Source organism: Poecilia formosa, unplaced genomic scaffold (assembly GCF_000485575.1).
Source record: "Poecilia formosa unplaced genomic scaffold, Poecilia_formosa-5.1.2 Scaffold30, whole genome shotgun sequence".
Classification (NCBI taxonomy): domain Eukaryota; kingdom Metazoa; phylum Chordata; class Actinopteri; order Cyprinodontiformes; family Poeciliidae; genus Poecilia; species Poecilia formosa.
The window spans coordinates 1,182,653-1,207,814 of NW_006799969.1; the positions used below are offsets into that span (position 1 = coordinate 1,182,653).

A 25,162-nucleotide genomic window follows, 5' to 3' on the forward strand; every position below is an offset into this window, starting at 1 on the left:
ACTCGTTAATATTTATTCACATGACTGAATAGTGCGTAGAAAAAATCTCTATCTGCAGCTACAGCTGTAGGTTTTCAGAATAGGTCTCTACCAGCTTTGCACGTCTAGAGACTTGATCCCATTATTTTGGGGAAAAAAAGTTCAGTCTCAGTCTGATTGGATGGAAAGCGAAGGCAAACACCCGTCTTCAGCTGGTCTGTTACACAGAATTCCACCAAATACCATCAGGCTTGTGGTTGTAACATTACTGCATATGTTGCATATAAAAATGTTAGAAGGGTGTGAATACTTTTGCAAGGTGCTGTATAGCCACACTGTATTTGCGAACATGGTCCTTTTCTTTTATGTTGCGGTTGGATTTGAGTGAAGGTTTTAAAGCCAAAATAGAGGGGTTTAAGTGTGCCTTAGGAAAGCTTCTGGCATCATGGGCGCGTGGCACTCCAGGGCAGCCAGAAAGCATTTACTGCAGATTAGAGCTCCTCTCAAGTGTTTCACAAAGTCAGCCTTAAGCTTGGAAATTGTTCCCAAGGCTATCCAGCAACCTGAAGCGCTGTAAAAAAAAAAAAATGTCACTAGAAACACACCCTAATGTTTTTTTTTTCTTTCTATTTTTCTTTTTTTTTTTTGCACACACTGCATTTTAAAGAAGTTATGAATAAGAACTTGGTTCAGCTCTAAACATTTTTCTCTTTCTTTACCTGTCAAGGTATCTTTTGAGACAGGATTACTGCCATGCTGTTCTTGTTTAGTGGGATGAAATTGTTGTTTATGCCACAGTGCATATTAAAGCATGAGCTGACAAGCGGAGTCAGTTTTTCTCAAATTTATTAAGCCTATGTGACTGCTATATTCCTGGGACATCCTTAAATCTGCCCAAGCTCAATAATAGTAAACTGATGACATAATTTATCTATTTTTTTTATCTATGTTCCTTTTTTTTTTTTTTTTTTTTTTTTTTACCCCTTAATGATTGTCTTCTTATTTTCTTAATCCAGGTAACTACCCTCGGCCCTCTAACTACATTGGGTCAGCTGGAAGCAACTACAGCGGCCCCGGCCTGTCCAACAGTCTGGGGATGAATGCCACTAGCCCCATGCATGGACAAGGACCTGGAGGACGGAGCCACGGCCCGGGGAGCCAGAACAGGACCTACCCAATAATGGGTCCCACTTCTCCTAGCATGCCGCAACCAGCTGCACCAGGGATGGGTCCTCCATCTAATCGCAAGCCTCAGGAGGGAGTTGTAGCCAACTCGGTGCACAACAGGTAAAAGTACTGCAAGGTCACAGGAGATTACCTTTAAAATTGAGTTTTTTTTCTGGGAATGTTTTGTTTTTTTGTTTTTCTTTTGTACCAAACTGCTGTTTGTGGGTGCAAATTTGTCCTGATATTTGCTGAAAGTCTTTTTTCTTGGCCTCTTAATGCCTGGACGGGCTGCGGACATGCATCAATGTGTTGTACAAAAATGCACTTTGACTTTAAAATAGTTTCTTACATATCTTTAATTCCTCTGACATCACATCTTTGCTCTATAACAGCATCCAAACCAAAGAGTGGCCTAAGTACAGCATGTTAACTCATCTGAAAATAGTCTATTAAAAAACAATTATAAGACATTGTTGTGCATCTCTAAAATCCTTATGCTTTGCATCTAAAGAGGCGGGTTAGCTTGCAATACTAACTTTTGTGCTACTTATAATCCAGTCCTTTAGCCCGACATTACAATGGCATTTAGAACATCTTCAGAATGCCTGACAATAAAAGATAAACATAGACCTCTTTAGATTATTGCAAGAAGAACTGGCTTATTTAAAATAAAAAATAAAAAATTTGACATTTGTGCAGTTCCTCACAGCTTTCTAAACCAGCGGAAATAGTCAGCAAATTGGTTGCTATTATTAAGGCTAATAATCGTCTCTGACTTGCATCACTTTTATGAGACAGTGTTTGTTTTCAGGGCTTTCACTCTTCTGGGTGCCATTTCTAGAACTACACTTATCTTTACACATCTCATAAAGCCCCTGACATTTTGATTTCAGAGCCATTCACTGCAAAAAAGGGGGGAAAAAAAATCAGATATTGGCTTTTTCAGAAGGCACTGTGGCGTGGATACAGTACTATCAACACATAAGAGAATAAAAGAGACACTTTGGTTTTAACTGTGAGAGCACCCGAAAATGACACCAGGCTCCTACAGACACACAAATGAAACTCTTTTATGATCTAACAGAGTTTGAGTAAAGGGCTTTAATTCTTCCATCAGCGCCGGCGCCTTGACTTTATGAATGCTTGTGAAGCTAAAGACAGTGATTTCTTGAGGGACTCCGTGGGCAGTAAACTTTCCCTGAACCCTGCTGAAGGAAACTTGTGAAAGCATGACTGTCGCTTGTGAAGACTTCCTCATTCCTCGTATCAGTTTGGGTTTTTCCTAATAATCCATCAAGAGAGCACTTTTCCTCATCTTCTATTGAAACATGAGTCAGATTTCAGTGACACTTCCCTCTGTTTTTTATGTCCTTCAGGCTTTCTTCAAAAGTAATTCCCTATACACACTATTGTGTGTTTGCCCTGCATTTCTTTGGTGTAAATAGATGTGCTCCTTTAAAACTCTAGTGTATATAATTTGATGTGCAAGTAGGGCAGACTGCCTTTGTCTTTTGAACACAGATAAAAAAAAATCTGAATTAATGTGACTGCTATGGAATGTTGCTGGAGTGACCCATTGATAATGTTAATTAATCTCATGCTACACCATGTAGACGCTCTGTCTGCACTGACAAAAATTAACTAATCTTAGCCTTATAAAAAGTACCATAGTTGGCCCAGTCATCTGCTTGTTAGCTAATAGTCTTTGTGTAGAGCAATGACCTTTCATCTCAAAAGTGTTCAGATGATTACTACATTTGGAGAGGAAGAAAAAAAGAAACAGCAAAAGTAAGTTTCTCTGTCCTCATGAACCCCCTGTAAAAACCACCATGGTTACCGGAAACATTTTACTTTCTGTTCTCTAAGTGTGTTTCACACAAAACATTAGTGACTCACCACCTCGAATCCCATTTAAATATTTATCAGATTATTCATAAATTGTCCCCAACATATACATGACCAGTTGTTAAAAGTTTATTAGAAGTGTTAACATAAATTACTGTTACATTTTCAAGATTGGAGTTGCAGATGTCGGCATTTGGCCTGGCACCTGTCAGACTAGTCATTAAGTTCAGCCACTGCGATCAAGTAAAGAGTCTTATCTACAGCTTAAAACATTTTAAGCTGTACAAATTCTGAGCTATCCCTTTAGGTCTGCATTATGCATACAGCCTAACTCAAAAACCTTTGATCCTACCTTTTTTTAACCAACTTATTGTCTTCACATCCATGTAGCTCCCTATATTTTCCTATCATGCCTCTTTTATATTTACAGCATCATAAATATTCCTTTACTTCTTTTGAAGGCGAAAATGATGTTCTGCCTCATGATACTTTTCAGGAATCATAAAATGTCCTTCCTTATAGGAAAATAAGATATGAATTGCTAAAGCTATTGTAATTTCCGTTATCACTGCAGTTTTCACTAACATAGCAGACAACCAACTTTGGAGAGCTTGTGTGGAACACTCACTGTTAACACTGTCTCAGATTTCTGTTCACTTACCGAAACAGTAGTACGTACTGGGGAGAGCTGGGGGTGTCTGACAGAATGTATGATTAATTATGTGCATCAGGGGGTCCACTGCCTCTCACACCGACACACATACACTTATGTACCCAGGCACCAATGCAATTGTTGAACAAGCCATTAGGCGATGGCTGGGCTGTCAATAAGAAGTGACATGACATGATCCCCGCTGCTGAGCCCAATGAGGCCGGCTGTCAGTCTCTACACCAAGAAACCAGAGAGGTGTCGCTCACTGCGGAGCTGCTGCACGAGAAGACTCGTTCTCTTTCATTCACGGCCTATCAGCTGAAATATGATCTATTTTGATTTACTATTAACAGTGAGAGGTTTGCTGTGTTGGGTCTTTTATCTCTGAAGGAGTTGGTACTGTGCAGATCACACTGGAAGCAAAAGGTTTAGTCCTTTCTGTTCTGAAATCTGTCTGTTTGATATGTTTTCCATCTGCAGAATGACAACTTTCCCAGTTGTCACTGTGTTTTATCTAATCAACTCTTCAGTGGACAGTGGAAAAAAAAGAAAAAAAAAGATTTTCCTTACAATTATTTTTCCACATTTTGTCAATATAACTACCACAAATGTTTTATTTTACTGGGCTTTTGTCAAATATAGCAACAACAAAGTAGTGCATAATTGGAAATTGCAAGGAAAATTATGTTTTTAAAATTTTTGTAAATAAATTTCTGAAAAATGTGCCATCGGCACCACATTTCCCTGACACACATAAGTGGCCTAGCTAAGAGAGAGCTGCAGAGAAGTTTAAAAAGAGTTAAAAGAGTTAATTTATACAACAATGTCCCAACCTTTGAACATCTCATGGAGCATTGTCCAGTCCATCGTCTGGAAAATGAAAAAGCTGGTCATTGACAGGATGAATAGAGCTAAATACAGGACAATTCTGGTGGGAAACCCTGTTAAAGGTGTCAAAAGATTTGACACTCTGAATATACAACCAGACATCCCTTGAAATGGTTTAAATCAAAGCATGTTAGAATGGCCTAGTCAAAGTCAAGACCTAAATCTGGCATAAAATCTGCTGCAAGACTTGAAGGCTGCTGTTCATGCTCCATCAAATGTGACAAAATGTAAAAATGTTCAAAGATTGTGAATACTTTTGCAAGACACACTGGAACAACCAAAGACTTATATAAACAAGCCACGGGATCAAATTTGCCTGCCAGCATGAGTTTGTGTTTAAATGTTAGATACGCTTTTACTTCTGCCACCTCCTTTGTTTAAAATCCAAACATAGGAATTAGTGTTCTGGCAGAAAGCGCTTTTCTGACTCATTTAAAACAAAGATAAAGCAAAGAGAAGTGCGGAAGTGGACATTTTTGCAGAAAACTTTTTACGTCAGTGTCCGTCTCATCCTCAGTGTTCGTCTTGCCCAAAGTTGCTCATTCACAATCCTTGTCTGCTTCTCCCCTCTCTCCTCCCACCTGTTTCTCTCTTTTTCACCAACTCTCCCAACTGTATCGGCCTCTTCATCTTTGTGCAGCTCTATTATCCTACCCAGACTGTTTCATCTCCCTCGGTCTTTCTTCTCTCCAATTTGCTTTTTGTTCTCCGCTGTCTCCAACGCGGCCTTGTTATGTTTTTTCTTCCTCAGATCCCACTTTACACATCTGAGAGAGATCAGGAGAAAATTGGCCTCCGAAAAACCTGCAGTTAAAAGGGCTCCGGCACCCCGTTTGTGTTTCCAGATCTCTGCAACACTGTGAAACATTCAGACTTAGTTCCTCTCGCTGTCTGAGAAACAACTTGTTAGTAGTGGCACATGTCTGTTTCTTTCTTTTTCTTCTTTTATTTTTTTATCTTTTGTGATTCATCCCGAAGCTGCAAAAGCCACCCGCTACAAAACTTCCAAATTAGACGCTAGTTAGTTAAACATCCTAAGCAGGTCTCTGCTCCTTTCCTCTCCTTCCCTTTCATTTCATTTCCACGTGTAATCCTCCACAACGCTGCCTCTGCGTCCTCTTCCGAGTCGCGCACACCCTCGAAACATTAGTAAACACACTTCGACTTCATTACACAAGGTGGAGAGAATTCGAAATGAGCAGAGGAAGACCACTTCTGGCATCCCGGGGCTGCAGGCGTGGGCCCAGATTAAATCTTCATTAGGTGTGGCGCGTGGAGTGTTTTTGTTCCCTCCTGAGCCGTGTCAGTCTCGCCCCCACCACAAGACTGGAATTAGAAACAACTGCCCCGCTTCTGTTTGTTAATCAGTTTGATTCGGTTGAAGGAGGAGGGAGTGTTGGCCCGCAGACTTGTGGGCCTGTAGAAAATTGTCCTGTTGTATAAACAAACTGTGCCGTATGTACATAAAACTTAAATATGTATCAACAGTTAAATGTACTTCTTCTACTCAAGCTGCGCTGCTCTCTCACACAGGATCGTCCCCCACACTAGCTGGAATATATCTAACATGCCACCCAGATGTGGGAGATCTATTTAAGCTTCCTTAATCATTCTGCAGGTCAAGCTTTACTTCTTCCTGCCTTTGCGACCTTTCACCCCTTCCACCACCCTAATATCGTAATAATAATAATAATAATATTCTGCCATAAATCCTTCTTATATTGGTCTTATGTAACATTCTAATGCACAGCTGTAAGGAATTAGTGGAAAGCCATAATAAAAATGATTAAGGATTGACACTTAAAGTATATTACTCTGTGTGTAATGATCTACATAACATATCATTTTTCACTTTTTGAATTAATATTCTGAAATACTGAGACGCACCCCATTGAACCAACATCTTCAGGTAATTTCTAACTTGTATTAGAATTGATGTTTAAATAATTGTTATGGCCAATATTTAATACCTTCTTTTATTATGGTGTACTTAACAACTTTGTAAATCAAAAAAATGTACACATGGCAGTCTTCTCTACTCCTACAAATCTAATATTTGAAAAGTGGATGAGCTTTTTGGAAAAGCTGCCCTTGAGTTCTATGGGTGTCATTAATGAGGAAGAGGGGGTAAGCTTGTTTGCAAGAGAGGTGCACAACAGGATTTTAGGCAGCTGGAGATTGATGTTTATTTGGAAAACATAGAGGGGAACACAAAGTCTTAAAAGGTATAAGCTTTTCCTTGGCAGCAGCTTCAGAGGGTGGAATTGGCTCCGCAAATGACTTCCCAACGCTACCGGCGACACTCTGCAAAAAAAGTTCCTGGAGCTATAGGAACAGGCGAGCTGTCGTAAAAATAAGCACTTAGTTGAGCAAGAGCAAAAAAAAAAGAAAAAAGAAAGAAAAAAGAGCCATAAATAAAAAGGAAATTGAGGGGAGAAAAATGTTGGATGAGGAATGAGGAGAAGAGAGGAAAGTGCTCCCAGGCAAATCCTCGCCAAATAATTCATTTCTGACCTCCTTAGTAAGTAAATTTACTAAATAAATAAGAGCAGCGCTTGAATGTCAAGAACGGAAGATGCTGCCTGTGGCGCTTTGTCGCTCCCAGTCTTGGCAGCACTGCGGCGCGCTCTGCTTTCATTAGATGGGCAAAATAAATGGCTTCTCCTTCATCCATCCATCCTGAGCTGTTTGATGTTTGAAAGGGAGGGTGGGGGGTGGGGAGAAAGTAGCTTTTCTCTGGATTTAATATGTTAAAAGCTGTCCTTTTATTTTGCCCGTAAGTGTGTGTTGGGTTTATTCTGATCCACAGTCTGGATGTTTGTAAATGTACGTTGTGAGTTGAGTCAGGAGTTTGGGGCCCGAGCTGCCCTGCGAACAGATTGGGTCCATATATAATTCATAGCCTCCAGTCGATCCTCTCCATCCTTCCATCCAGGAGCCTCCTGCTGGCTCTTTTTCCCTTCCACTTTCTCCCAAACACCCTTAAACACACACCAAGCAGAGGAGATCAATGGGCAGGGGCCTCGCAGCCATCACATGGTCCTGCGGCCCCACTGCTTGGGCTGTCTCGTCCAGTTAGCGGCACTGGGAGGCATCGCTGCACGCCCCTGTCGCTGCGAATGAAGGACAAAGGCACTGCCACTTCCAGAGAGAAACCGTCAGCTGGTTGGCTGGCACCTCGTAACCATGGCATCCCCTTGGCAACGGCACCCACCCTGCGCGCTAACACAAGGACACGCTCAAACACACTTCGGTGCTTACACACACTCTCCCTGTGGTTGGAGAGTGGCCTTCTCAGATGCCCTTCACACATGGACTACATAGTAAAAGGGGAGAGCCGGCTGTCTGTGTCTCTGTGTGTGGAAAGATGATTAGAGAAACCGGTAGAAAAACAAGAGCTGAAGGTGTAGAGGCAATAAATAAAATGCAAAAAAAAATAAAAATTACTTTTTAAAAATTATGTTCATACATTTTAAAGATTTTAAGCTAATGATAATTTAAAAAAATAAACTGTTTCTCGAAAGATTGCAATATTTTCTAAGACAATTAAACTATATATGTTGTGATCTCCACAAACATGTTGAAGACTGTTGACCTGAGAGTCACTGACTCTCTACAAGAATTGTTTGCTGCATAAAGTAATTATGCTTGTGGGGGTTGTATGTAAGCTTATTAATGTAAAATTGAGTGGAAGGAAAAGATCTCCTTAAGAAACTGTACCAGAAAATCTTACAGCGCTACATTGTTCTCTTTACTGGCAAGCTTTATTGCAAAGCTGAATTTATTTTACAGAGGAACTTCCCACCTGTCCACATTACTAAAAGCACCTTTTCTAATGACCGTGGTGTCAGAGGGGCTTGATTGGCTAGAAAATGTTCCATCTTACCTGATCGAAATCTTTTCTCGATCATTTAATTTCCTACTTAATCTATTGAATTTAGGGAGTCATTAACACTTCGGCAGACCCACAGGCTGATCACTTCCATGCAAAGCTGCATACATACATTAATTTAAGCAAAAGGAGCCCTGACAAAGTCAGGTGAGTGAATACATGGATTTACTAGTCCACACATTTCTGTATTAGAATTTTTTTTTCCCTTGGAATATTCTAAAATTCATATTTTCTGAGCAAATACATTTTTGAATTTCTGTAGCTTTAGGCCATAACTATTAAAAGTAACAGAATAACTATTAAAGTATATCTCTATACACTATCTGTAGAATAATATAAATCTTTGGAATGCACCTGTAGCTAGTACAAGGTTAAATGTCCTTAATTGATCTATAATTCGTATTTTAATGGCTTAAATATTTCCAGCTGCTGCAGGTCAGTAGGTAATCCCTATTTTATAATGGTCAGAAGTGTGCAAAAATCTTACCTCACTCTCATTTCTTCATTATTCTTCCCAGACTTTGTTGTAATCTTTAAAAGTATGCCTAATTATTTCTGCAGGCTTCCTAAGGTCTTTTTAAATGTATTTGTAGGCCTGCTTTTTCAGCTAAATTGCCATCTAACTTTTCTGTCTAACCAAGACGGCATATTTACTCTGCAGGCAGAGTAAAATAACACACGTCAGGCCTACAACAATGTCTGCAATAGAGGAACAGTCTCCGTAACTCACATCTTCAAGAAGTAGAAAAATTTGGACAAAAGACCCAAAAAAATGCATTTTACTTGGGTTGATCTTCGTCTGTATGCCCAGTACCAGTGGGTAGCTATGAAAATCACAGTTTTTTTTATTATTTCTTTCAAAACTGAGTTATTGCTAGTAAAGAAATTTTAAAAAAAGTAACTTTATGGACTGCTACCTGCCTAAAGATGTAGTTTAATGACTTTGCTTACATGAATGTTTACAGGATGTCCTCCACCTGTTATCATCTAAAGATAAAAAAAAAAAACAGTTCCATATCACAATAGATGACAGTACGACACTGACTTTTCTTTTTATTCCAGACACTAACATGTCTTTTGTTATTAAGAGTCATTTATCACCTGAATGAATAATAGGTTGGATCAGACAAGCTTAAAAAAATTATCCTCCAAGAGATAATTTTTTTCTATATTTCAGATAGTAAACTGAAAATAATTCAAAAAGCATGTTTGTCACAGAAACCTTTGTTTTATTTATACATTTTGCAAGCAAAGATAATGTATAATCTTCCAATGTTGCAACCCAGATTTGCACCCACATCACACTTTCGACGAAGCAGCATTGCCATGGTGATAGGACAACACACAACAAGGCACAAGAGCACCTGGACAGAAACTGTAACTGGAGAAAGATCAGTGTGTTTCCTGCAAACTCCACATGTTCCTCAGAGATATGATGAGCAGAGCAGGATAAATTTGGTTTTTTCACTATGTTGGTGCAAAAAATGTTTCCTGACATTATAAACCTGAGCAATTATGACGTGATGCAATGTGATGCCGCATAAATTTTGTACACATTGAGAGAAAAGGACAGAAAGAAGTGAGAAGATGACATTATGTTGAAGATGCATGAACAGAGATCTGATGGCCTTTCTGTTGCATTTCTGATCTGACATCAGCACCATTTTTTTAAGAGAAAACCTGACTTCTACTCGAAGCAAGAAAATTACTTTTTAAAACAGAATCAGAAATCAAAGCTGTAGCTTTTACTCTCAGCTAAGTGCAACCCTTTTTTCTCTTATAAGAATTTCAAATACATAATTACAAATATCTATTTTGAAAAGTACAATTGGCACATGTTTTTCTTCTTTTGCTTTTCCTGTAAGGGTGGGCTCCACCTGAAAGGTTTGACAGCCACTGGTTTAAAATAATTAATTTTTCTTATTTACAATGTTTTTCAGTGTGCTCTAGCTCATAGAATGGTCCGGGAAACTGGAAATGGTACACTTCTCGCATTTTCTTCCATAAAAATTCTCATAGACAACACATTTGAGTCTACAGGCCTCTGTATTTTGAGCCTTTTACTTTTGAGTTTTCCCTCATCTCAGTTTTTAAGAAACAGGAATGTCTTCCAGCTCCGGGTCGGTGAGCTTGAAGTCCGCCCCTTGTTTTGGTCCATAAGGGACTCATGCATCCACAACTCAGAGTCCCTTGTTGCCTTCCTTCCACCTTGTTTCTTCCTTTCCTCCACACCCTTGTTTCTACCCTCCTTTCCTCTTGCTTATTCTTTCTCTGCGGCAACGGGATACTGATTCTTTTCTCTTTTTTTTTTTCTTTTTTTTGCCTGCGCAAAGGTGCCCAAGAGCAAGATGGATGTGCTATGCCATCCCACCCCCCACATCCCCTTCCCTTGCTCATCGCCCCTCCAACCCCCCAGCCCTGATAGCGGCACATGCATATATTAAGCGTGATTAAACGCTGTGCAGTGCCTCCATCAAGTGCTTTCTAATGGGCTTTTTTATGACATGAATTAGTCATAATAGAAGAGTGCCACAGTCGAAACATCCACCAACCACTGTTGTTGTTGTTGTTGATCATTTGGATCCTTCAGTATTCACAGGAGAACTTTTGTTTGTGTCGCTCAAGGTGGGATGCGGGACATTTTTTAAGGTCTGAAAACATTTTACATTTGGAAACGTACTTTTCAGCTCTGTGAGCGTTTGCACTGGCTCGCTTTTTAACAAAATGTGACTAAAAGTAAATTTATCTCTGCTTTCTTGACTCATGCAAGGGTTTTTAGGGAACATGTAGGCAGCATCGAAGGAGTCTAAATCCCCCCCCCCCCCCCCAGCCCCCCCCGTCACCACCACCACCTTCCTGCCGTTACAGGAAAACGGGGACAGATAAGCGTGGATTTGGTGTACTTGTTTCTTTGCCATGGAGCTCCCCTGTGCACCTCGGCCCCCATAGAGGGATTACATATGTATCATCTGCCGTGCTCTATGACTAATTACATCTGTGAGATGAGATTATGGGGAGGTTTACCAAACCGATCCCTCCTCTCAGGCAATGTGTATCGTCTCCAACATGTGGTATTAAGTGATGTGTCTGTGTTTAAAAAGAAAGAGGGACGTGAGGACAGGGTTGACTGACGTTTAAATCTGGATTGAGGCAGAATCACTCCCCCCCACTGCGTCCTGTCATGATTTGCCTTTACATTCTAACTCAATCCTTTTTTTGATTGTACCACATATTTTTTTTCCATCTTGCAAGGTCTTTCTCTGTCTCTCTTACATGGTCGTCCCCAGGAGATAATCTCTAATCGGCAGGAGAAATACGTCCAAACATGTGTTTACCTTTCTGTCTGGATGGCTAGCATTCAGCAGGTTGCAGATAACACCCCTCTGATGTCACTCACAGTGCCATGTGATGAGCTGCCTGGGAAGGGGGGGTCAGGCTGAGCAGGCGGCATTGATTTCTGCTGCCACCATGGCAACAAATAACAAGATCCTCTCCAAAAGCACACCTTAATTAGTTAAATTATGACTTCAGGGAGAGGAAGAGGGAGAAAGAAAAGAGTGGTGGTGGTGAGGTGGGGGGGATCGGGGATTAGTGGAAGAGGCGACTGGAGAGATTTTTGTTTTTCTTTCCCGATGCTACGTGCTCTCTCTAAATCTTTCAGAAGAGCTGTTTGTTTGATCAGAGATATGCTATGTCTTTTTAGCGGCTTTCAGATGTACGTGGCGCTTAGTGTTTTCCTAAAGCAGCAAAGGAGGGCGGCAATGACAGACTGCCAAGTAGCATCTCTGTCATTATGTGACTTCTGTTCCTCTGCTACCAGCATCTCTCCACAGCCTGTCATTACATTGTGACTAACTTGATTCATGTCTACTAAATCTAATAAAGACTTTAATTTTTTTTTTCCTTCTGTTTGTGGCAGGCAGGGAAACTACCAAGCCCCTGGTATCAACCAAGTGAGCTCTGGCTCCTACAGTCAGCCAACAAGCAACAACAGTTCGACGACAGGCAACGGACCAGGTCCAGGCTACGGTATGCCACCTGCAGGTAACAACTAACTTACACCAGGAGATTATTTAACCCTATCTTTGTCATCTAGATGTATGGTTTGGTGTTAATGTTGATATTGTTTCATAACCTTTTTATTTTATTTTATTTTTTCATAATAGCCCAAACGGTTTAGATAACATGTACGTAAATTAAATCTTTTTCTGTTTCAGAGATATAAGGGTGCAGTCCTGTGACTTGTAAAATCTTTTATTCCCTGTTAACATTTTCAGCTTTTTTGTCTCTTTATATCCACAACCACTTTTGTTTATTTTCATTGAATGAATATCCGATAGACCCACACAAAGTAGTGTGTGAAGTTGAAGGAAAAAAGGATTTTTTTCAAAAGAGTGTTTAAAAATTAAAAGCTGAAAAGTTTGACATGAATTTGAATTCACCCCCCTGAGTCTTTGCTTTGTAGAACGACCTTTTATGCTGCAATTACAGCCTTTCAGATCATGTCTCTACCACATCTAAAGGCTGAGATGTTTGACCTGTCCTCTTTGTAAAAAATTCCAAGCTCAAATTGGATGTAAAGCATCTGGATATATAAATTTTGCAGTCTGCAAGTTTAAGATTGTTGTTTTTCTATAACCAGCATTTATTTAGTAACAACAAACTACATAGTTTTTTTTGTTGTTGTTGTTGTTGTTGTTGTTGTTGTTTGCAAAAAGATCTTCCATTCCACTACCTTCAGTGCAAAACCTACTTTTGCACTTTTTAATGTCTTTTTGGGTTCTAATAAACCATTACAAAGTAGCATATAATTGTAGAACTAAATAAAACTAATGCATGATTTTCAAATTTACCACTCCACTTAAAAGTTCTTCGTTACTTTGTGTTCATCACATGAAATCACTATAAAATACAATTATGTTGTTGATTGTTGCCAGACAAATAGTATTAAAAAAAAAGTTTAAGGGAACCTGTTTTGCTGAGCACTGTGTTCTACAAACTTTGTTTAAAAGTTTAGTTTTTATAACTGTGGTGTTTTTTTCCCATTTGTTTAAAGGAGCAGTGGGCCTCTCAGGAGACAGCATAATGAGCCCAGAAAGTAAACAGAAAACGGATGTCAAAGATGACAGCGGCCCAAACAACGAGCCACACAAACCAAAGGTACCTCCTTAACCATCCTCCTCCCCCAGATTTTTCCTCAGTTCATTTACTTGTTTGATTTTATTTAATTTTTTTTATTTTCCTTATTGTTTGGTTTTGCTTTTTTGATCTAAATGAAGCAAACCAAATCTGATCAGCATTTGCTGCCTCAGCACAGTGGGCTCTCGCTCTGTTGTTTTCTCGTCATATTTAATGATTTGTTTAACATTTACCAATCTTAATGTTTCCCTCGCTTTGTTTTTGCCTGCAGCACACTTTAGTTGCTGATGTTTTGGCAGCTCGAGCTGCAATAAAGAGAGAAGCAAAAAAGGAAAAGGGGGCAGGGGAGTTGGCATCTGCAGTACACACATGCGCACGCGCTCAAACGCGACACGCAGACACATGCACACAACTACAAGAAGACGCACTTTCTGAGTTTCCGTTACACAACATGCACAGTTCTCCCTCTGCCTCCTTTAACTCACACGCGCACATCTTAACATACAATGCTGACTTCTCATTTTGACCTACAATAGCAGCTCAGCTTGGCTCAGCTCAGCAACAACAAAACTCTGCTCTTTGCTCTTTTCTTGGCCCCCTCCTCTTGTTTTTGCTTAACAACTCATCTTCGGCGCACACATACACACTCACGCCTCCATCGCAACCACTACACGCCTTTTTCCCTCCAAATCCCTGTCTATTCTTTTGCTGATTACGGTAGTAGGGCCTTTTGAATTATTTAAGGCAGCCTGAGCAGCCAGAAAGACCCCCAGTGCTCCCAAAAGAGATGATCTGTCTGCCAAGAGAGAGAAAACGAGTTAGAGATTCAAAAAGAGAGAGGGCCAGAAAGATAAGGTTTTGCTGACATGAGCATTCTGTACACAGACGAGAAGCACTTGTCAAGCTGTTGTTCCCTCTTTTGCAGTTTGTCTCTCTCACACACGCGCGCACGCACATGTGCACACACACCTGCACACTTTCACATGTTCACACGGGCCAAAGAACCCTACTCACACACACACACATTCTCACCACTGTGCAGTGATTACTATCATTTGATCTGCTTTAACTGTGCCTGGTAAAATTATTCATAGACTTTGAATATTTGCGATATCTGAAAAGTGGGGCGTGCTTGTTCTAATACGCCTTTGTAAGATGAAAACCTATCAATTATACCTCTGAAGTTACATTATTAGTGAAACGTGGTAGTGCAGCATCGTGATGTGGAGAAGCTGTTTTTTATTAGCAGAACTTCTCAGAGTTAAATATAAGATGAATCTCCATTCATCTTATAAACAGGCCAGTTGTGCATGAAAACCTCTTGGAGGCTGCTCAACACTTGAGAAGTGGGTGGAGGTTCATTTTCCAGCAGGATCATAAAACTTAACAAGCAAGCAAAGTTTCATGCAAATAGTTATTATAAAAGTAAGTTTTACGAGATTTGCAAAAATAAAAAATAAAAAAAAAGAGAAAACTACAACCATAAGAAGGTCATCATACGTGCAGTTATGTTGTCTTGGATGATATTGCACAAAAAACCTCTAACAATGGCAGCAGAACCACATACGAAAATAAGGCTGTATGTATCATTAACTAAGTTATTCAGATGTGATTATGTAAAATTATTGCCATTATGGCCTTGTATCACTCTGTTTTAAAAAAGGTTGAAATGCTGTTTCAAATATGAATAAAACTGATTGCATGTCAGGCACAGCCTATAATTATAAGAAAACACTACCAGATTATGCAAAATGAAATGCTGACTGGCCTTACTGGTTTATTTTTAAATGCAAATGCTCATGTTGAAATTATTCTCAGAACCTTAACTAAAAATCATTGCGACAGGGGAGTCGTTTGCTGCTGTTTCGATTTTTTTGGACTAAATCTTATGAGTTTGAAAACTGAGATCTCTTGTTGTCTGGATAAGAAATTTCACCTCTGTTGAGCTGGCATCTATATTTGTTGTATTTTTCTCTGCTGCAGAGTTTTTAACAGGACACGTAAAAATGAAATGTTAAGTATGAGTGGGTCATGATTCGGCATGGGTAACGCTGCAAAAGAAAGATAGTACAAGGTTTATTTTTACTTGTTTTAAGTAGAAAATAACTCACAAAAATAGGGAAAATGGAATTGACGCCATATAATTAGTTTGTAAAAAGCAAACGTTTTTCTAAGTCCAAAATATATTTTGTTATGGTTGTTTATTGGACCCTATTTTGTATAGAACAGAAGTTCTATACAAAAGTTATAATAGGTAGATCTATTATAAGTTATAATAGATAGATAGATGCTAATTGATTTCTGGGATACTACAAATCAGTCATTGTGTACAGAAACAGTAGGTGAAAACAATTTCTGATGTTATAATCATAAAATAAATACAGTAACGGCTTGCTATAAGCAATCTAAAATATGAATACTGAACCTGCCATGTTTATTGATGCAGGTAAATATTGTCTACATGTATGCACCCAAATATCTCTTCTGTACACTTCTGATAAAAACCAAGCAGGCGGCTCTTTATTATTATAAGACGTTATGAATTACTTTGGTGTGAAGAGCTTTGGAGATCAATTTGATAAAATCACTTTTGTAATCATACTAAAAAATGCAATAAAGCCCGTCCTCTTCTAAGGGAGAACAGTAATTTCCTGTGACTTGCATATTTTTTGTTTGGCTGCTTGTACCCACTGGTGATGTCTTTGGTGTGCAAAGAGAAATCTCCGAGCTTCAAATTCCTATTGAAAATGTAAATGTCAGGATCTGAATTATTATACCTTTAAGATATTCAGTTTAGTTACGGTTGTTTCGCAACCACTCGGTTATGTAACAAATACATAACTGAAAATGTGTTTTCATCTGATAAAATATGAATTATGTCTCGGATAAAAGAGTAAAGTGAAGTAAAATTGTAATATTTCTGCTCTAAAGTGTCATTACTGTCTCTTCAACAGCTGCAGGATGGTTACGTGAACAATAACAGCAGCAGTGTTTCCCAGCCAGCCACTCCAGGCGGTACCCTGCCTGTGCCCTCCCCCCTCTCTCCCAGTCCTGCCAGCCTGTCTTCCTACCATGGAGACGACAGCGACAGCATCAGTAGCCCACCGTGGCCTCTGAAGACCCCCTGCAGTCCCGTAAGAATTACAGATAATGCTTGTTTTATTGAATATTTTGTAACTATTTATCTAAGTGGTTTTCAGTCAGACGTTGGTTTTCCGAGCCTGATCAACTTGCCGTGAATAAACTTTGAAATAAACACATCTTGCACACTGGAAAAATTAATCTAAAAGAAGTGCTTAGTTGTGCTGTTCATTCAACCAGGGGTCCACTTCACAAAAGTGTAAATAACAAATGAATTTTTAATGATCCTGACTGGGTGAGTGGGTTGTTTCAGCAGGCAGCAGCAGGAAAATAAAAGGGAAACTATGCATTGGATAATACAACATAATGTTGGGTTTATACAAAAGTGCTAAGATGCCATGAGATGTTTCTTGTTTCATTAGGGTTTCCAGTGATAGACCATCACAAAGTAGAGCATAGTGATGAAGTGGGAGGAAAAAGATGCATGTTTGTGAAACCTGAAAAGTGTGGCGCTCATGTGTGTTCTGCTCCCCTGAGTCGGTCTTTTCTCGGATCCACCTTTAACGATGATGCGTCAGAAAGTCTTTTGGGGTATGTCTTTACCCACTTTCTACATTTAGACTGGATTTTTTTCCAGTCTTTTTTTTTTCTTACATAGTTTAAATCCTCAGTTGGATTTAGATCTGGATTTTGAATTGGCTGAAGACGTTTTGATCTAAACCACTCTGTTTACATCTCTGGCTGTATGATCAGAAGCGTCATCTGAGTATAATCTATCCCCGTCTCATCTCAAGTCCTTTGCATCTTCAGTCCAGTATTTCATGGCTTTTCTTTCAAAAGTAGCTTTCTTATTGCCACTCTTCCATTAGGGCTAGATTTGTGGAGTGCAAGTCTATTAGTTATCCCGTTGACTCTCTCCCACTCGAGCTGTAGATCTGTGCGGCTCTTTCAGAAGTTTCTACCCATGAATCACTTTTTCTTCCACTTTAACAGCTTTGAACTACTTTGTGTGAGTCTATCATATAAAAATGTAAATAAGATACATCACAATCCACAACTGTAACATTCCAAAGTATTTAGAAAATATTTTGACTTCAATACCATAGAAATTATTCACAAAAGATCCAAAGTATCCTCTTCAAAAACTCATATTTACACTTCTGTCTGTGTGCCTCAGCAGAAAGTCAACCCCAACTCGTCCTCCATTGGTGGCGAGCGGATAAGCCGGCTGTATGAACTCGGTTCAGAGCCAGAGAGGAGATCTTGGGTGGAGCGCTACCTGACCTTCATGGAGGAGCGGGGTACACCTGTTTCTCAGCTCCCAGTTGTGGGCAAGAAGCCACTTGATCTCTGGAAGCTCTATGTTGCTGTTCGGGAAATAGGAGGCCTCGCCATGGTAATCCACAGCAAACAGGCTTACAGTAGAAACCGTGGAGTAATATTAGAGACAGGCCTTCTTACTCCTCTTGTTTACATTGGTTTTTGTGTGTTCTGCACTCTAGCCAAATGTCATGTGAAATGATTCAGGGAAATATTATATCATACACTAAGAATGCATCTTTATATGCTGGTTGTATCTGAAAGCTATCTTCCATTGCTCTACAAATGCTTCACACAAGACTTTGAATCAGGATTGCAAAAATCTTGGAGTGAGAATCAATAAATCTGAGTTAATTGTTATCCAGTTTTTCCCCAAAAGTGCTACCAAGTCAATTTCTTCCACAGCAAAAATCCTGAAAATCATTCCAGTTCAGCAGCTTGAAGAATATTGTTTTGTCAAATAAGACTGTAAGTCTAAATGGGTTTCCTGCAAACTGGAGGAGGCTCATTCACAGAAAACATTAAAATATGTGGATACGGTCAGATCAGGCCTCCATGTTTTCAAATGTAGTGTTTCATTCCTCTTAAATTGTGCGCAAATTTCGTGTTTCCTGTCCTTTTATTGAGCTGGTTTACTGAAAATGCACCTGAAAGCCCTTACACTGGATTTTCTCAACCTGTCAGGTTAACAAGAACAAGAAGTGGCGCGAGCTCTCCGGCACTCTGAATGTTGGTACGTCCAGCAGCTCCGCCAGCACGCTCAAGAAGCAGTACATCCAGTATCTGTTTGCCTACGAGTGTAAGATGGAAAGAGGAGAGGAGCCACCAACAGACAGCAACAGCGGCGGCAGCTTGACTGAAGGGGACAGCAGGAAGCAGGTCAAGATCCAGCCGCCCTCACCTGGTGAGTACTGATAACAGAGTGCCGCACTTCCATTCTTTTTCTTTTTTTTAAAGAGATTTCCCCTCACCCCCCCCACCTCCATCTGTCAGCGGCCAGATAACAGGTGCTGTTGATCAAACAAGATTTCAGCCATGATCCCCACAGCTGTGTCTGAAATCTTCCCGTGAACAAAGCTGCTACGTTTGCATTGTGAAAGATGGCTGGAAATTTCTGTTTAAATGTTGCATCTCCAGTTCGAGTCTTTCCAGAGTCACAGTCGTCTGGTGTGGTGTGTGCAAATCCATTAAGTTACCTTTACTTTGATACAGTTAATTAAAATCCACTGAATCCATTTGTCTTGAGAAGTCAGCAAATAAGAGCTCAGCTGGCTGTAATCTAATCACAGTTTAAATCCAGCTGTTCTGTGAAATCCTCAGAGGTTTGTTACATTGTGAAGGCCAAGCAATACAGCCGACAGGGCAGAGATGAGCTATGGAGAAGATTAAAGCAGAGTTACATAATGACACAATATCTGTAAGGAAGAAATCAATTGTTGAAGAGGAGACTCTTGTTAAACTTGTTAGGTCTGCATCCAAACTGGTGTGGTTATCATTTATCAGCGTCACTACAACCATGTTTCCACTTTATGAAACGTGGTAGTAGCATAATCCAATAGGATGCTGAAGCTGTTCAGATTTGATGTGAAATTTTAGATACAAAGCATTTCTACCAAAAAAAACCTGTTAGAAATATATAAAAAGACTTCAGAGCTACGTAGATGTTCAACTTTCGGCTGGACAACGACCCTCAACATACAACTTGAGCTTAAATAGAATGGTTTGTGGAGCTGACTATTTAGATTTTAATTTGAAAAAAATATATATTTTTTGTCAGTAATATAAAATCCTTGGAAGTACAAATTCTTTTAAAGGAAATGTTATTTAATTTGAAGTAAATGTAGTAAAAGAAAAAATGCACCACAAATACCCAGGAGAAATTAGTAAAAATGATCTCTGCTTTGATGAGGTTATCTTTAGTTTAATGGAGGTGAATTATGACACTGTCACCCTTTGCTTTTCCAGCTTGAGACTTTCTTTTATTTGATTACTGCCTTTGAAGGCTAAGTAATGTTGTTTAGCTGCAGTATCACGGCTCAGAGGGTGGTTTATGTTTGTGTGTTACTCTGTGTCCCTGCAGACGACTATGAAGCGAGGGAGAGTCACTGCGAAACTGATTGGTGAGGTCACATCTCTAATTTGGAGCGGAGATGAGAAAAGTGACCCTTGCTTTTAATTAGGACACTTGAGTTTCTCACCTAGCAGAGACCGCTGATTGCTTTTATCGCAGGCCAAAGAAAAGACGCGTCTTCGTTTACGTGTGATTGCACATACACATTTACGTAGTGGACAAAATTCACAGATGGAAATAAACACTCTCCTACAGCCACCGCATTTATAATTTAGGCCATTGATTATCCGTGTAGGAGGATGTAACCACTTCAACTGAGCAGGATAATCTTGGTAACATCGACTGAAATCGCTATGGTAGAGAATCATAACATATTGACATGAAGTATAAAAAAAAACTGAATACATTTTTCACTATTTAGCAGCTTAACCTCTTGCTTTTTTATTAGCACTGTGTTTAGAGGTCAGTGCAGGTTTTGCTCATTATAGGTGTGAAAAGGTGCCTAATAAAATGTTGTTCTACTGCTTTTCTGCCCTTAAATAGGGACACTAAAGATGTTTTGTGAGCTTATTATGCTTGACTTGACTGTTAATTGCTTTGAACCAAATCTACAGTGTGTTTGAATTTTGTCTGGACTTTACCAGTGCAGTATATTCAGCCCAATTCTCATAGGATAAAACCATGCAGGTGCTAGTTTCCTGCTGTCAGACAGGTCGCCGGTGCCATTTCCTCCCTGATCTGTGAACACATCTATTTGCACTTGGCCTAAAATCCTTTCAGAAAGACGCTGGAGGAAGTACCAAGGTGTGTAGTGAAGTCTCATTTTTAGCATCAAGCACAGTTGGTGCGTACTGCTGATGAGCAAACTGAAAGCAGACACCTTCAGTTTTGTCCTCACTCACAAGAAAGACAATTCAGCACTTGTTAAAAATGTGTCATATTGGGGGGGTAAACATACAGTTGTGTAGAAACTAAAAGAGTGCCACCCATCGTTCTTTTTAAGATTAAACGATTTTAAAATTACAATTAGGAAGCTGCAAGAGGGGTATCTGCAGAATGACTTTTAATGAACACAATAACTGCAAAAAGGTATAATATTCTGCTTAATAAGCAATTAAAGATTTCTGCTATGATGTATGTTCATATATTTTTACACAGGTCTATGTATCAAAAAACAAAATATCATTAAATATATATCGTACACAGAATTAGAACTAGTAATGCATATGGTATGTTACTTTTAGCAGCAAAGGAAAGAAATGCATTAGAAGAATAAGTAAAGTCTAAGCATGGCCTATAAAAGAAACAAGAAATGCTCATTTAAAAGCCAAGACATTTAAAGAATTTGACAGTTTGTTCTATGGACTTTAACCTCATTGAAGTTAATTGAGTGCTGAGTCTTCGTCCACTCTCTGAAATCTTGGAGACACTTCATCTTCAAAGGACTGTGGTCATGTGATGCTACACACCTAATAATAAAATGTTGTGTATCAGCACATGCATAGTAAGAAAGTTTTCTGCACTGTAAAATATGAGCTAGACGCAGAGATATTGAATAAAAAGGGCCCGAGATGGAACATTAAGGAACCGCGCATGCAGTCTTAGTCACAAGATAACTAGAGATTTTGCACAGTAACAGAAAATCCCAAATCAGTATAACTGTAAAGAAAGAAAAAAATCCTTTCAGTTTTTAAGTATGTGATTACGACTTGATATTTTTTGGTTTAAATCTTTGAGTTAAATCACGCAGCTGTTGTCATACATTGAGTATATTATAGCGACCCATGCCTACTTGGAATCCTAAGCTAAAAGCCTCCCAACATCAATAACAGCATAGTCTGTTATTTCTACTCAATTCTAGATTTTGATTTTTAAACTGTAGGATTTCAATGCTTTTCATTTTATAATTACTTAGCAAAATTCAAACCCCTTAAGAAAAAGCAGTCTCTAAGAAGTTGTCAGTAATACATAGTTTATAAGCTTTAGAGTATAAATCCCACAGCTGATGCCTTCAGTTCCACTGTCGGCTTCAGACTGCCCTCCTGACACCCTGCCAGCCTAAATATAGACTGACAGCTCCGTGATGTCACCGAAGGAGCCTGACCGGCGGGCTGGTGTGGGGTCTGAGTGTGTTTGTGTGAAGCTGGTGGCGGGGAGTGCGGAGTGATTAATGAGGGCTGGAACGTACAATGTAAACAAACCCGACCTCTCCATCACCTTTCATTCACAAAAGCAGCTCAGCTGACTTCTATTTTTTTTTTTTTTTTTGCTCTGCTTTTTAGCCACCCAACCATCCCCCCCACCAGCACCACCACCACCGCCGGATTATGTCACTAGCTGACACACATGCAGGCCCCTACACATACACACTTATCCCCCCTCTCTTCTGCCAGCTATTTTTTTCTCCAGCTAAATGTGGAGCAGAGGGCACTTGAGTTCACACTCCTCTCCACCTCTCTCCTCCATCTTTCTACATCGCGGATCGTTCTGCTCTTGAAGAATGACAAACCTCTTAACCTTGGCTAACCCCTTGACTGTTTCCCTCTCCGCCATGCGGGCATGTATGTGCATATTCATTCGGTTTGACACCAGGATAGCCCACAAAGAGCTCACTGACCCATCTTTGCCCTCTTTTCTTACCTCTGCTCATCATCATGGGACACCATCTACCCCTCTGTCTGACTCTCCTCCTATCTGTCTCCTGTGATTTAGAGGCAGGGGGTATTATTGAATAATTCAGAATTAGCATGAATTTTTAAAGCCGAAGACTTACGGGGGGCATTTTTTTCCTAAGGACACATAGTGCAGGGAGAGGCCACTGAGGTTCTTCCAGGAAAAGGAAAAATAAAACTTCTTACTCTAAATGCTCATTAGGATACTTTCATAATCCCTGAATGTCTTTGTCATCTTTTAGCTGCACCGGTTTCGGTTTCTGTTTTTCATTCAGTCTGGGAATTTGTGTCACTTGGTTTTATCTGGTTGTGGGGGGGAGGGCTCTTTGTGTGCAGGGCTTTTGTAGCATAACACTCATATAATTTCCCAGTCATCTGAACAGAGTATTTCAGAAAAGTGAGGTTTCAGAAGAAAATAGCACACTAACCCAGTTTTAAGCCCTGTACCGATCTAATGTTAAGAGCTTTTTGTTTTCAGTCAAGGCTTTAACAGTGCAGGTTCTCTGCAGCTTTTCACTCATGTTCACTGGGTGTGTTTGTGGACTATCTGCCCCATTTGCTCCTAAAGTTAAACCTTTCTGTAATTGTGCCTTCACACTTGGCCCTCAATAAGATCCTCATCGACTATGAGCATTCAGCATTTTTTACAATTTGTCAATTTACAAACTTACATTTTACATAATTTAAGTCGTAAGTGACCACTTGGAATTCTGACGTGGAATGAGAAGAATAGATGGCTTTCTTTCTTTTGTCTTTCTTTTTTTCTTAACAGTGCAAAATCTGAAAAGCGAAGCTTTAATTTTTATGCAGCCTCAGAGAATTGGAAGCAGCTCTCACTGCAAATACATGCATGTCTTTGAGGATTCTTCTTTGTAAAATAACTTCAAGGGGGAGTATTATGTGTTTTCCAGGAACATAGTGCCATTTTCTAGCACAGTTAAGTAACTGTTACTTTCAGTTGTTATAAAAAGGCTTTACATTTCAAACATGACTTAAAAAAAATTTTACGTTTCAATTTAGAATTGAGCCTCTGTCTCAATAAAAAAAAACTCCTGCTCTTTCCAGCTCTCTTCCTTCAGCATGACATCACAAAGTTACTCCATTAAAGCATTTACAACATTAGAAGCATTCAACTGAGAGGTAGTTTGTATGATCAGCTCATCTCCACCATGTGTTTGCTAATTACTGCTGGCACTAGTCTGCAGGATCCAAGAGTCACGGGTGAGGGGTGCTCTGTGAGGCAGAAACTTAGTTTGGAGACTGCACCATACTGTCCCCTTAAACAAATTACCTTAACAATTACTTTCTATGCACATGACTAAATAATAATCCTGTCAACAGATTCACTTAAATATTGGATCTCTGCAGCTTCTCCAGAGTTAATATGAGCCTCTTTTCTGCTTCACTGATTAATGACTTCTTAGTTTATGGTTTCGTCCATGTCATGGTAGGTTTTCAAGTGTGCCCTACTGTTATCACTTGATCAGATGAATTGAACAATGCTGACTGAGACATTCAAACCTTTGAATACTTTTCCATAAACTTCTGCACAACTTTATCTGTGTTTTGTTCCCTGATCTTTACAATACCCTTTTTTTTTGTTCTCAAGTTTCTCAAACAAACATTTTAAGACCCTCTCAAAACTGCTGGTGTTTAAATAAGAAGTCAGTTTTGCACAGATAGTCTATCTTTGCTAATTAGCTGTGTTTTGAAGACAATTGGTTTAGGGGTGACGTTGTAGAGGGGGCTGAGTTTTATTATTTTCAGAGTTTTATTATTTTTAAAAGCGTGGGAAGAATCATGTATTCCTTTCCTTGCATTTGAAAAAATGTGGAACACTTTAATAAATATACTGTAAAATATCTCCAGCATTGAATTAAGTGATGGGTTACTATTATGGCCACAAGAGGCCAATATTCTTCTCCTCTTATTGCTGAGCCTGTTCTTCTTCTCTCCTCCTTCATCTCTTCAGCATTGCCTCCGTTTCCATCCTCTCTGCCCTTATGTGGCGCATTTGCTAAGGCTCAGTTCTCATGTCGGGCATCACTCTGAGTGCTTTGGACATAAGCCCAAAGTTATCTCCCTAATACAGCACCTTGCTGCGATAAAATCCCACTTTGGCTCCTCTAACTCAAAACCAGCTTCGAGATCGCAGCAGAGGACCTCGAGAAGCCCTACGGTCTCAAAACGCAACAGTTTTTATTTTTTCTTCTTTTTTTCTAAAGGGAGAACTTAGGGAATCCTTCAGATTTAGTAATAATGCCTCTCTTGTCTCCCAGCCAACTCAGGTGGCTCACTCCAAGGTCCACAAACGCCCCAGTCATCCGGCAGCAGTTCTACAGCAGAGGCAGCAGGCGACCTGAAACCACCCACACCTGCCACCACCCCGCTGGGACAAGTCACTCCACTGCCCCCCAACAGGTACCACACAGACACATTCAGCTGCTGGCACTGCT

At 39.7% G+C, this 25,162-nt stretch overlaps 1 protein-coding gene across 5 annotated transcripts in view; it reads left to right on the forward strand.

Moving 5' to 3' along the window:
• The window catches only part of LOC103136055 (AT-rich interactive domain-containing protein 1B), a 195,921-nt gene that overhangs the window by 162,565 nt on the left and 8,194 nt on the right, over positions 1-25,162 (forward strand). For 2 of the 5 annotated variants that reach the window (XM_016670058.1, XM_016670057.1), the window contains exons 8-14: positions 996-1,266; positions 12,343-12,467; positions 13,480-13,583; positions 16,517-16,696; positions 17,821-18,039; positions 18,648-18,867; positions 24,986-25,127. In XM_016670058.1, the coding sequence (XP_016525544.1) occupies positions 996-1,266; positions 12,343-12,467; positions 13,480-13,583; positions 16,517-16,696; positions 17,821-18,039; positions 18,648-18,867; positions 24,986-25,127 (1,261 nt within the window). The remainder of the gene's footprint in view (positions 1-995; positions 1,267-12,342; positions 12,468-13,479; positions 13,584-16,516; positions 16,697-17,820; positions 18,040-18,647; positions 18,868-24,985; positions 25,128-25,162) is intronic. The other 3 variants (XM_016670059.1, XM_016670060.1, XM_007549143.2) reach the window with 3 other exon arrangements.